We start from the raw sequence: 13,590 nt of genomic DNA, 5'->3' as shown, positions 1-13,590 counted from the left end.
GCTGTGTGACCTTGGGCAAATGACCTTTCTGATGGGGCTCCTGGGTGGCTCAGTCAGTTAAGTGTCTGCCTTCAGCTCAGGTTATGATCCCAGGGTCCTGGGATGAACCTCATGTCAGGCTCTCTGCTCAGTGGGGAGCCTGCTTCTCCTTCTCCCTCTGCCTGCCTCTCTCCCTCTCTCTCTGTCAAATAAATAAATAAAATCTTAAAAAAAAAATTACCTTTCTAAATTTCAGTTTCATCATATAACATTTACCTCCTAAGGCTGTTAAGAAAAGTAGAAGAGATAACGTAAAGCCAGGCACATTTCAGGTACTCAATAATATTGGTTCCCTCCATTACTTTTCTTTCACTTTAAAAAAGAACTTTTTTGGGACACCTGGGTGGCTCCATTGGTTAAGCATCTGCCTTAGGCTTGGGTTGTGATCCCAGGTCCTGGGATTGAGCCCTGCGTTGGGCTCTCTGCTCAGCAGGGAGTCTACTTCTCCCTCTCCCTCTGTGCTCTCGTTCTTTCTCTCTCAAGTAAATAAAAATCTTTTTTAAAAATTTAAAAGTAAATTAAAAAATAAAGTCAGAACCACAATGTTAAGTCTCTGAAATAGAGAAGGTAGATATTGTATAATTCTATCAGAACAGAATATTTTTTAAGTATTGTTTTCTTATTGTTATTTGTATTCATTATAGAGGATTTGGGAGATACAGAAAAGGATAAATAAGAAAATATAAAATACAGTCTCACTATCAAGAGTTTATGATTATTAAATTTTGGTATTTATCTTTACAGTCTTTTTTCTTTTCTTTTTATTAAGCTTTTTATTTTAATTCCAGTATAGTTAACATACAGTGTTATATTAGTTTCAGGTGTGCAATATAGTGATTCAGCAATTCTATACATTACTCAGTGTTCATCACAGTAAGTAAACTCTTTAATCTCCATCATCTATTTAGCCCATCCCCCTACCCACCTCCCCTCTGGTAACCATCAGTTTGTTCTCTATAGTTAAGAGTCTGTTTCTTGGTTTGTCTCTTCTTTTTTCCCCTTTGTTCATTTGTTTCCTTTCTTAAATTTCACATATGAGTGAAATCATACTGTATTTGTCTTTCTCTGACTGATTTCGCTTAGCAGTATGCTCTCTAGCTGCATATGTGTTGTTGCAAATGGCAAGATTTCATTCTTTTTTATAGCTGGAGAGTATTCCATTGTGTGTGTGTGTGTATATATATACACACTTCCCTATATATACACACACACACACACACACACACACACACACTTCTTCTTTATCCATTCATCTACCTATGGACACTTGGGCTGATTACATAATTTGGCTATTGTAAATAATGCTGCAGTAAACATAGGGATGCATGTATCTCTTTGAATTAGTGTTTTTATATTTTGGGGGGTGAATACCCAGTAGTGTGATTACTGGATTATAGGGTAGTTCTATTTTCAACTTTTTGAGGATGCTTCATGCTGTTTTCTACAGTGGCTGCACCAGTTTGCATTCCCACCCATAGTGTACAAGGATTCCTTTTTCTCTACATCCTCACCAACACTTGTTTCTTATGTTTTTTTATTTTAGCCATCCTAACAGGTGTGAGTAGTAGTAGTTGTAGTTTTTGCATTTCTCTGATGATGAGTGATGTTGAGTATCTTTTCATGTGTCTGTTGACCACCTGTATGTCTTCTTTGGAGAAATGTCTGTTCATGTCTTCTGCCCATTTTTAATTGGATTATTTGAGGGTTTTTGGTGTTGAGTTGTATCAGTTCTTTATTTATTTTGGATACTAACCCTTTAGCAGATATGTCATTTGCCAATATATTCTCCAGTCTTTTTTTTTATATTTCATCTTGGAAAAAAAAGAAAAAGCCTCTTCCAGGTATTCTCCGCCCAGCTATCATCCCTCCCTTTCAGAGGTTTCACATCCAAATTTTTAAAAAGCCTTCCTCTCCCTCTTGGTCCCATTTTCTTTTCTATGAAATCTTTTCTCAGGAAATACATCAAGGTTTTCCTGGACAGTAAGTCTAACTTATATTTTGCAGTCTTTTTGTTTGTTTGTTTTAAATCTCTAAGTAGTATTCTGCATTACAAACCACTCTTTTATTCTTGAAATGTCTTTTCACTATTGTTTCTGATTTTTCTTTTATTTCTTTGGTCATTTCTTATTTTCCTTTATGGGATCCTTCATGTAAGTTTATTCTTTAAAAATTTGTTATTCTTACAGGTTCTGTCATGAATCCTTTTCTCTTGATGATTTCACCCATTCCCATAGCTTTAGGTGCTGTCTCTATGTTGATGATTTCAAAATCTCTGTCTTCAAATTTCTCTCAGGGCTTCAGACCCATATATCTATATATGGGCATGTGGGCATGTTTACTATTTGGGTGTTTCTGAGGTAACTCGAACAGCATATCCTGAGTTGGCATGAACCCTTCATCTCATTCCCTCCTACAAACAAAAGTTGATACCTCCCTCTGCCTTTCCTACTATCTACTCCTTTACTCAAGTTGGAAATGGGACTCTCCATTGACTCCTCTTGCTCAACCACTGTATCCAGTCAATTTCTCTAATATCTCTTGAGTCCCTCTACATCTCTCCTTCGTTTTTTCCTCATTTATTTCCATGTGAGATAGCTTTAGATTTCATATATATAGTTGTCTTCCATTGGAATATAGGTTCTATAAGGATAGGGATTCTCATATGCTTTGTTCATTGCTGTATCCCCTATGCCTAGAAGTTTGCCTGGCACACAGAAAGCACTTAATATTGCTTAGTGGAAAAAAAAAAAAAAATTCCCTACACTAGTCTAAGATTTCTTATGTAGATCACTGAACCAACATTTAACTGGTCTTTGTACCAATTAATGCTTTTCCAATTAATTGCCCGCATTGAAACCGGAATGAACTTTCTAAAATTTAATTATGCCACATTCCAATTTAAAATCCATCGATTACTTTTCATAGCCCTTAGGATAAAGTTCCAACTCCCTCTATTTTCATTTAAAAAGCCCTTCATGAACTGAAATTCTTCCCACTTTGAACTTTGGGTTCTAGTCATACTGAACTTCTGTTATTTGTGCATATGTACCATGCTTTCTTACCTCTAGACTTTGCACATGTTGATTGTGTTCTCTGGGACACATTTACTTTCTCCTTGGTTTGGTTGATTCCTAATCCTTAAGGCCTGACTCAGTTAAAAGGCATGTCTTTAGAGAACGCTCTTGATCAGTACCTGTATTACTATTTTCATAGTAGTTATCCATTTATTATAAATGCATATTTAATTTACTGGTTCTACTTCTAGAATATAGCTCCTTGAGCAAAAACAATGTTTCTGTTGATTTCCATTATATTCTTAGCACCTAACACATAGTAGATGCTTCATACTTTAAAAACAAAGTATGAGACCCACACACTCCCTCCTTCACGTACACATCTATACTGTCAGTCCTCATTATTCATGGATTCTGTATTTGTGAATTTGCCTACTCACCATAATTAATTTGTAGCTCCGAAATCAGTACTTTTAGCACTTTCACAGTCATTTGTGGACATGTGCAGAGTCAAAAATGTGAATTGCCTGACATGCATTCCCAGAAGAGGTCAAATAAAGCAACACTGTCTTCTTGTTTTAGTCCTCACACTATTAGCAAGTATCCTTTATGTGACATATTTAGTGCCATTTTTTCCCCATATTTTTGTACTTTTTGCTTGTGATTTTGCTATATAAAATGGCTCCCAAGCATGCTGCTGGGAGTGTTGGCTTGTGTTCCTAAGCCCAAGAAGGCTGCATTGTGCCTTACAGATTAGCTTCATTATGTTAGATTAGCTTCATTCAGGCATAAGGTTGGCCTTGAGTTCAGTGTTAATGAATGAAAAATACATATTAAATAAGGTGTGTTTAAACAGAAACACACATAAAACAAGGTTATGTGTTAGTTGGTTGATGAAAATACTATGACCAGAGGCTCTCAGGAACCTAACCCTATATCCCCTCTAGGAGCAATAGTTCAGTATTTGTTAACTCAATATTTACAGTGACTTTATAGAATAAAACTACCGTAAGTAATGAGAATTGACTGTAGTTGTAAAATTTTGTTCAAATGTGTATATACATATATATATAAGTATATATATATAAAACATTTCATAATTTGCTTTCATGCCCCTATTAAAAATAATGGGCCTTTATCTCATAATATATGTTATTAAGTAAGGAAAAAAACACCTATGTGCATTCTTAAATGTTTGTATGAGCATGGAGATAAATATGGTTGATATACATCAGGTTATGTTGGTTACCTGGAGGATGAATATTTTTTTTTCTTAATTTACCTTTGTATTGTCTCACTGGTTGCACAACGTGAAACATGTTTCTTTTGCAGATATTCTTGTAAAACATGATTTTTAATGGTTGCATTGCATTTCTCTTTGTGAAAGGAATAAAGTTTTGACTAATTATGGTCTTGAATTTTCTTGTGTTTCAGATAGTCAACGTCTACAGTTGGATCTACAGAAAATGGAACTTCTGGAAAGTAAGATGACTGAGGAACAACATTCTCTGAAAAGCAAAATTAAGCAAATGACAGCTGACCTAGAGACATATAATGATTTGCCGGCTTTAAAATCATCAGGTGAAGAAAAGAAAAAGGTAAATGGTAACAGTCTTACAGAATTATTCAAATTGTTTTTTCTTGATCAAATTTAATATATATGTAGTTCATAGAATTTATTATTTGCAGTTGATTGTTTGATATATAAGCTAAGATGTTTATGTATATAGGAGGAATTTAGAGAGATGTAAGTTTTAAACAAAAGGCAAAGCAAGAAAAAGCAAGAGCATTTCAACAAATATGAACTTTGTTAAATGCCGGTTTGATTATGAAATTTCCCTCCTTAAGATTTACTCATCAGTGGTTTTTCATTGCTATTTACATTAATTTAAAGTAAATTTCGTTGGATAGGAACACATATATAGCAGCCTTAGTAGAGCTATTAATACAGTTAATACTAATTTAGCTTATTATATCTCAAAAGATATTTTTACAAACAGGTTTTAGAGTAATTATAATCTTGGTAGAATTTTACCAGAATATCATTGAAATTATTTAAGTTAAAAATGATTTATATTGGCTTACTAGATATTTGCTAAAGTCTGTTACTTATTTCTATTTGGATCTATCTAGAAGTTACATCAGGAGAGAACAGTATTAACAACCCGCAGAAATGCCTTTAAGAAAATAACAGAGAAGCTAAACGTAGAATTTGAGACACTAAAAACACAATTGCAAGAAAATGAGACACATTCTCAGGTAAAAGGAAAAAAAAGACTCTGAAATTTATTTCTGTTTTTAAACTATCTGTCCCGTGTTTTTAATCTATATTTTCACCCTGAAACAATTTTTTTTAACTTGCTGTATTTATCCTTCCAGACTTTGTGCTTTGAAGATAGCCAGACTGTACAATCTCCACTCAGAATGAATTTACTTTTGCTCTCCTTCTATAAACCTATATTGAAGGACTACTCTGTGATAGGCCCTGTTCTGGGCACAGCCTATCGGCTGATAATAGCTTTTAAAAATTTCAAAATTAGGGCGCCTGGGTGGCTCAGTTGGTTAAGCGACTGCCTTCGGCTCAGGTCATGATCCTGGAGTCCCGGGATCGAGGCCCGCATAGGGCTCCCTGCTCAGCGAGGAGCCTGCTTCTCCCTCTGACCCTCTCCCCTCTCATGTCCTCTCTCTCATTCTGTCTCAAATAAATAAATAAAATCTTTAAAAATAAAAAAAAATTAAAATTTCAAAATTAAAACTTTTTTTTTTTTTTTTTAAGATTTATTTGACAGAGACAACCGCGAGAGAAGGAACACAAGCACGGGGAGTGGGAGAGGGAAAAGCAGGCTTCCCACTGAGCAGGGAATTAAATTAAATTAAAACATTTTTTAATGGAGAAACTTTGCTAAGTCACAAAAACCACAAATAGAGAAAATAAACCTTAATGACTAATATCACAGAAGAATTAATTCTTGTCATTTTTGTGTGGGTCCTTCTAGTCTATATGTATATATGTACACACATTTTTTATATATATGTATACATTTATTTCTATATATTTATAGAAATGGTATCATATTGTACATATTTGGAAACTTGTTTTTCATTATTAACTATACCTAATAAGTAGTTTGCCTTGTCATAGCTTTTAAAAATATGATTTTTTTAAGATTTAATTTATTTATTTGACAGAGAGAGACACAGTGAGAGAGGGAACAAAAGCAGGAGGAGTGGGAGAGGGAGAAGCAGGCTTCCCGCAGAGCAGGGAGCCCGATGCGGGCCTCGATCCCAGGACCCTGGGATCATGCCCTGAGCCGAAGGCAGATGCTTTAACGACTGAGCCACCCAGGCACCCCTAAAAATATGATTCTATATAATATTTGACTTAATGGATATAGTATAAATTACTGAACCAGTTTCATATTATTGGACATTTAGGTTATTTTTAGTTTTAAAACTGTTTAATGCTGTAAAAAGCAGTCTTGTCCTTGAACTTCTTTTTTTTTTTTTTTTTTAAGATTTTATTTATTTATTTGACAGAGAAAGAGCACAAATAGGCAGAGTGCAGGCAGAGGGAGAGGGAGAGGCAGGCTCTCTGCTGAGCAGGGAGCCAGATGTGGGGCTTGATCCCAGGACCCCAGGATCATGACCTGAGCCGAAGGCAGCCACTTAACCAACTGAGTCACCCAGGCGCCCCCTGTCCTTGAACTTCTTGATGTACATTTCTGATTATTTACACAGGATTCACAGACAAACCCCCCTTTCACATCATTTATCCTACTGATAGAATTACCTGAACAATGTCGGAGGTCTTAGAGATCGAGTGTCCTGTCTGAGAAGGTAGAGATGATATCTGTTTCATTCACTTTCTCCCCACACTGTGCCCGTGGTTGCCACATAATAGGTGTTCAGTAAGTATTTGCTGGAGGATTAAATGAAGCATGTGTAGCATGTACAAAATCAGTAGATAAAGATTGATCATCTCATCTAATTAGTATATATTAGCAATTTGCAACTATGATTTATTAATGCTAAATGCGTTCTTCCTTTTCTTTAAATGGTAACATGATCATGATAGACAATCATTGTTAACATTTTGGTATAATATCCTTGTAAACTTTTTTCCTTTGCAGTTATACACCCATATTGCTTATATTATTTTTAGAAAAAATGAAATTCTATGCATATAGTCTTTAAACATTCATTTTCTCACAAATATTTTCAAGCTCCTTTTTTGATATTTTTATGAGTATTTCATTGTATGGATTTACCATTTTAAAAACAAAGACATACCTTATATTCATCTTGAAAGGGGTAATGTCTCATCAGAGTTTGCCACAACTACTAAAAGCTTAGAAGTCACTACTTTACATATTCAGATTTATTAGTTATTCTGTCTCTACTTCATAATAAACAGGTCTAGATATAGATTTGTAAGTGGCAAAATTATCCTAGGCTGTTTAGATTGGGGATGGATACTGGAGAAGAAATCTAAGAAGTTTATGAGGCCATTGTCTTAAATGATTCTTAGGAAAAAATACTGATACTGCTTATGGAATATCAGCTCTCCTTTTTCACTGAATAGATTAAGGAGGAAAACACTTGACAAACACAATTTCTTAGAGCCAGTCAATGGCTACTTGTTTATTCCCACATCAAGTGCTAATCATATACTTAACCCCTTATACTGATAACAAGAATTCATAACAACTCACAATTTACCATCCTTCTCTATATTATTTGTTGCTTTTTGGAAATCCCCATTGATCAAATAAAATCTGGTCTCCTTTTGCAACTATTTTCTCGAAAACCGCTTTTTGACATAGATAAATTTCATAACAGACTTTTTGATGAATGGCTATTATTTATTTGATATCATTTAAATATCTTTATATTGGAACAAACTATAAAACTCCTAGAAGAAAACATTAGGGCTAAAGCTCCTTGACATTAGTCTTGGCAACGGTTTTTTGGTTATGACATCAAAAGCACAAACAACAAAGGCAAAAATAAATAAGTATGCCCACATCAAACTAGAGGGCTTCTGCACAGCAAAAGAAACAATCAACAAAATGAAAACAACCTATGGAATGGGAGAAAATATTTTCAAATCATAATATCTGATAAGGGGTTAATATCCAAAATATATAAAGAATATATACAATAGACTGTTTAAGGAAGTTGTAGGGAAAAAACAGATTCATGCCTCAAGATATTCTCAGAGGTTTAAAGGCAAGTCACTAATACAGATGTATAATATATAAGGAAGTTGACCATCTGACAGAGTGTTGCTTTTATAGCATTATTCATTTAGCACTTAAGAGGTCTGCATTCTAAGAAGGCCACCTCTTTGTATGAAACAAAGGGGAAAAGTTTGGTACTTGACTTTTGCAAAAGGTTATTAGAGATTTATTGCCAAAAAGTGCTGACTGCTTCCTTAAGTCCATCTTAACTTTGAGTTCCTATCTGGGGAGCCAGATCTGATTTAATAGTGTTAACTCACAGTACATACAGTTTACATAATTAATTAGGATTTATCCTAATACCTAGATTTATCTCTTTAGAGGAAACAGTGGGATGGATACTACATTAACACTGAACATATACCCTGAAAATAATTTTAACATGAGAGTAGAAATATTAATGCTGCTTTAGTTATCAGATTCTTAAAAATGATCATTACCTCCTAGAAATGTCTACACAGAATGTTATTGTAATGTTTCATTTCTCAGACAGTCCTTTGCCTAGGAAAAATACTATGTGCATCTTAAAAAAGAAAGACTATAACCCAGAGTTAAAAGGTTAATTAAATCAGAAAAACAATTTAATTCTATAACAGTAAAATTGTCTTCTGAGGAAGCAACCATCAATATAATATCCACATTAGCTTCCTGTTGATGCAGAAATTATTGTAACAGTGCCAGCTTTTTACCAACCCTCTTATAATCTTCACACTGCAGGTCTGCTCTTATCACAGCTTGTGGAATTAGACAGGAAATTTAGCCCTGGAAATAAGGAAGTTACTCCTATATAGTTGAACCTTTGACAGTGTTAGAATATATATCACATTTGTAGCATTAGACTTCCAGATTTCAAGGAGAGATTCCCATCATGTCCCATTCTTTTCTTTCAAGTTCTTTTTGGAAAGGGGAAAGTCATAAATTGTCTTTCAGTTGGCATGTTCATTGGCATAATAAATATTGTAAATATTTTCCAATTAAACATATAGAGTAAAGCCTGTTGTCAAATTCAACATTGTATTTATTAATGTATTTACTGTTGTTTAATCCTTTCTAATTTTCCTTTTTGTCTGCCATGGCTTTATCTCACCAAAATGCAAGGAGTTGATAAGATTTAAAATTGAGGTTTTTTTTTTTCTTATCCTCTTAAAAGCGTGTATAATTATTTTGAATATGGGTACTGTTTAACATTTTTATTTTGTGTTTTTTAGCTTACAAATTTGGAGAGGAAGTGGCAACACCATGAGCAAAATAATTTTGTGATGAAAGAATGTATCCTTTTAAAAAAGGCAAATGAACTTGACAGTGTTTTGGGTTTTTTTTTTAAGATTTTATTTATTTATTTGACAGAGAGAGACATAGCGAGAGAGGGAACACAAGCAGGGGGAGGAGGAGAGGGAGAAGCAGGCTTCCCGCGGAGCAGGGAGCCCGATGTGGGGCTCGATCCCAGGACCCTGGGATCATGACCTGAGCCGAAGGCAGACGCTTAACGACTGAGCCACCCAGGCGCCCCAATTTTTTTTTTTTTTTTTTAAGATTTATTCCCTTATTTGAGGCGGGGAGTGGGGAGGTAGAGGGAGAGAGACAATCTCAAGCTGACTCCCCGCTGAGCAGGGAGCCTGATGCAGGGCTCGATCTCACAACCCTGAGGTCATAACCTGAGCCCAAACCAAGAGTCAGATGCTCAACTGACTGAGCCACCCAGGCGCCCCAGAGAGATTTTTTTTTCTAAGAATTTCTTTAAAGAAATGAAATGAAATGAAATTTAACACAAACTTATCAAATACCTAATATGTACAAAACACCAAACTAAACTATGTGGGGAATAAATGAGTAAGACTCAGTTTCCAGTCTACAATAATTAGGGTATGTGTGTGTATACCAAAGTAACAATAGAAAGCAGACTGTACAAAGTCATAGTGTGGCATAGTGATTTAAGTGCACAGAATTTTCAGTGTTGACTTTACTACTTGTAGATTAGGGACTTCGGGCAATTTATTTAATTTGTTTAAACCCCAATTTTGTCATCTTAAATATAGTTAATATTTCCTTCTCATAGAGCTATTAAAAGAATTATATAAAACCATGCATATATGTATATTCATAATTGCTGTTGCTTATAATGCTGTACCTTGGATATCTGGGCAGCAGAGGGACGTAAGCCCAGTAGTATCCTGAGAAATTTGACTTTCAAGCTCATCTGTGTTTCAGCCAATTCAACTTCAATTTCTACCGCGGTGGGACTTAAATCCCATCTTCTTGCTAATCTTTTTGTGTGATTATATAGGAGGAAGCAGCTACTGAGGACATGTATTGTAAAATTATAAGAAACATTTCCCCAAAAGTTATTTTCTGTTCCCTTCTTTGACCGTTTAAGGACATCTCTAGCTTGGAGAAGTAGCTCCTGACTCATTGGTAGTTTAGATTCTCCTCCAGGAAACTGCCAAACTTCAGCTCAGGGCAGCGTGGATTCCCGGCTTACTTCCACATCAAATGCATTGGGGCTCTATTCCCAGCAGTCGTGCTACTCAGTATAAAAGCAAAAGACTCTTCAATGTGCTTTAGTCCAGTAGTCTAGTTTATGCAACACAAAGTAGGGGATTTTGAAGTAGAGTGAATTCTAGAGACTTCTGAAATTCAGTGTGGTACTCTAGAAAACATGGTTCTTCTGAACATTCAGTTGTTCGCAGACCAGAATTAGATTGAGATGCATAATATTAACTATAAAAAAGCTCTTAGGGGCACCTGGGTGGCTCAGTCAGGTTAAGCATCTAACTCTTGATTTTGGCCCAGGGTCGTGAGATTCAGCTCCATGTGGAGCCCCGCACTCAGTGCAGAGTCTGCTTATCCCTCTCCCTCTGCTCCTCTCTCTCAAATAAATAAATAAAATCTTTTTTTTTAAAAAAGCTCTTATAGTATGTAGGTGAACTTTTTTGAAACAAGTTTTGCTTAGCCTTTTAGGTTTCAATTGATCTTAATCTGTTAATATATATTTTTTAATATATTCTAATTGTGCTTTTTCTGACCATTTTCAATTTTCAATAAGAAAAATTAAAAAAATGATTTAGTTCCTTCCTAAGCCAAAGTGGATTACTATTTTTGTTGATCACTGTTCCCCCTTAACTCATGTAATTAGTCATAGCAACCAAGAGTCAAGAGAGTGATTACCAGTCAATTATGAAGAATGTAACCAAGCAGATTGCAGAGTACAATAAAAGCATCGTGGACGCTCTACATAGCATGAGCAGAAACTGAGTCTGAACCAACTGCAAGTCTCTATAGTAGTATGCTCTTGCTGCTAAACTTTGTATAAGCTGACTGAAAAAGAATAACTTACCGTTGAAGAGTTTTACCTAAAAATTTTGAGTTCTATAATTTTTGTGACCTCTTTGAAGAGGTTATACTATTTAAATAGTATAATAGTTCAGTAAAAAGTTTGCATACAGAAAAGCATCTTTTTATATTTGTATTTGTGTGGGTGATAAAAATGTGTCAACCAACCAAAAGATGAACTAGAAGTGGCCATTGAGATTCATTTAGTTGGTATAATCCATCTATGGCAGCAAATGAGATCATTTTTTTACATGTCAACTCTAGGAGGGATACATGGAGTGAAATTCTGATTTAGTACTTATGTCAACCTTGTCAAGTTTTGCTTCTAGAAGAAGTAAGAATGGCAGGGAGATGTTTAGCTTTGAACTTTATTTCTCAAATAGGGTATATTTGATGTATTTTAGGGAATATAAAGTTGCAGGTAAGTATATTAACAAATATTCTTTGTATATCAGTTATCCCTAAAGATTCAGAATTGAAAACTTTAACCTTTGCTTTTTAAAAATATTTCCTCATGTGTATATACTAGGAAAAACATGAAGTTTAAAAGAAATGCACTTATGGTAGTCTGTTTTAGACATGGCTGTTGGCTGTTCATTGCCACTCTGGAGTATACATTCAGTCTTTTGGACTGTAAGTAGATTAATTTTGTATTGCCAGAACATTTGAAAAGAAAAACTAGAAGAGGTAGAACTGTATAGTATAAATCTAGGAGATATTATAGTAACTAAAGAGGTATCTTCTCTTGTGGGCAGGAATAAGTCATCTTGGCCAGCATAAAATAATTCGTAAAACTATCCTCCTTTTGCTCTGATTTCATGTTCATCAAGTAACTCCACTTCTCAGTATTCCTGAAACACAAGCATATTGGTTTCTTTAAAAAGTGGGGGGCTTTATTGAGATATAGTTTACATATTATAAATTACCCATACATGTTGCTTTCTTGAAGTATGTATCACCATAAACTCTTCAACTTTAATATGTGTGAGATTATGTAGACGGGTGAGCATTTTGTTTAACTCTGGATTACTAATATGGCTGAAGATCCTGGACAGTGATACATTCATTAAAGTGGCATTCTAAAAATGTGTTCCTCAGATCTTGAGTTCTTCAGGTTATTAATAGGTGTTATGCCACCAAAGGATTCATGGTCGAAGTTTGGAAAACATGGTTTGTAACAAAGGTAAATTGTTTTCTTTTTTCTTGACTCCTAAGAGCCCCTAATATCCTAATATACAATAAGATCAAGAAGAGTATATAGTATTTAAGGGCTTTAGGGGTTTTTTTTCCCCCGAGTGGTGGGATTGTGGTTGTTTTAATCTTCCTTGGACTTTTTGGTCTAAAAATTTTCGTTCAAAATCATCTATCATGTACATATAATATTTAGAAATGCAACAAAAGTTCAAATAAAGTTCTATATGCAGTTAGTACTTCTAACCTGTGGAAAAGAAGTATGGTAGTAAGACAACTCTGCAGTTATTGAACTAGATCTGACCCAATCTTCACCCAGAAAGAAGGTAGGAGGAAGAATGACTTACCTAATAAACATACGTGTTTGCATTATAAGAATGAGAAGCTTGGCAGAAAAAAAAAGAAAATTTCTTTAAAAAAAAAAGGTTTCCAGCCTCTGTTTTAAATTACTCATATATGATATTTGTGGAACATAATTGAGCAGGATTTCTTTAAACTAAAACGTGTTATCTGAGGGAAATTCTCACTAATGTCTCTTCCTTCCTCTCAGAGCTTTTCAACAAATCCAACAAGAATATTTCTTTGCTAGGATAGAGCTGGAGGCTACTATCTGCATGAACCGGCTCTTCCTCAGTCAGTCACATTGCTCAGTGAGTTCCATTCCTGTTAAAACAACACCTTGTAAGTCATATGGAAAGAAGCTGCAGACTGAACAAACATGCTGAGTAATTTTACTAATGAAAATCAACATGGGAAAGTTAGCAAGTCTTTGTTTT

General features: G+C 34.8%; 1 protein-coding gene across 2 annotated transcripts in view; it reads left to right on the top strand.

The window, feature by feature from the left end:
* The window catches only part of IFT74 (intraflagellar transport 74), an 89,497-nt gene extending 76,305 nt beyond the window's left edge, over positions 1–13,192 (top strand). For both annotated transcript variants that reach the window (XR_004681310.1, XM_035016528.1), the window contains 4 exons: positions 4,488–4,651; positions 5,187–5,312; positions 9,502–9,562; positions 11,427–13,192. Coding sequence is in view for 1 of the 2 variants with exons in the window: in XM_035016528.1 (XP_034872419.1) it covers positions 4,488–4,651; positions 5,187–5,312; positions 9,502–9,562; positions 11,427–11,545 (470 nt within the window). In the remaining variant the exon portion in view is untranslated. The remainder of the gene's footprint in view (positions 1–4,487; positions 4,652–5,186; positions 5,313–9,501; positions 9,563–11,426) is intronic.
* Positions 13,193–13,590: the final 398 nt, after the last annotated feature.

Source organism: Mirounga leonina, unplaced genomic scaffold, assembly GCF_011800145.1.
Source record: "Mirounga leonina isolate KUSES-001 unplaced genomic scaffold, KU_Mleo_1.0 Mir_170, whole genome shotgun sequence".
Classification (NCBI taxonomy): Eukaryota; Metazoa; Chordata; class Mammalia; order Carnivora; family Phocidae; genus Mirounga; species Mirounga leonina.
The sequence above is the reverse complement of the archived record's forward strand: the minus strand, read 5'-3'. Positions and strand labels throughout refer to the sequence as shown.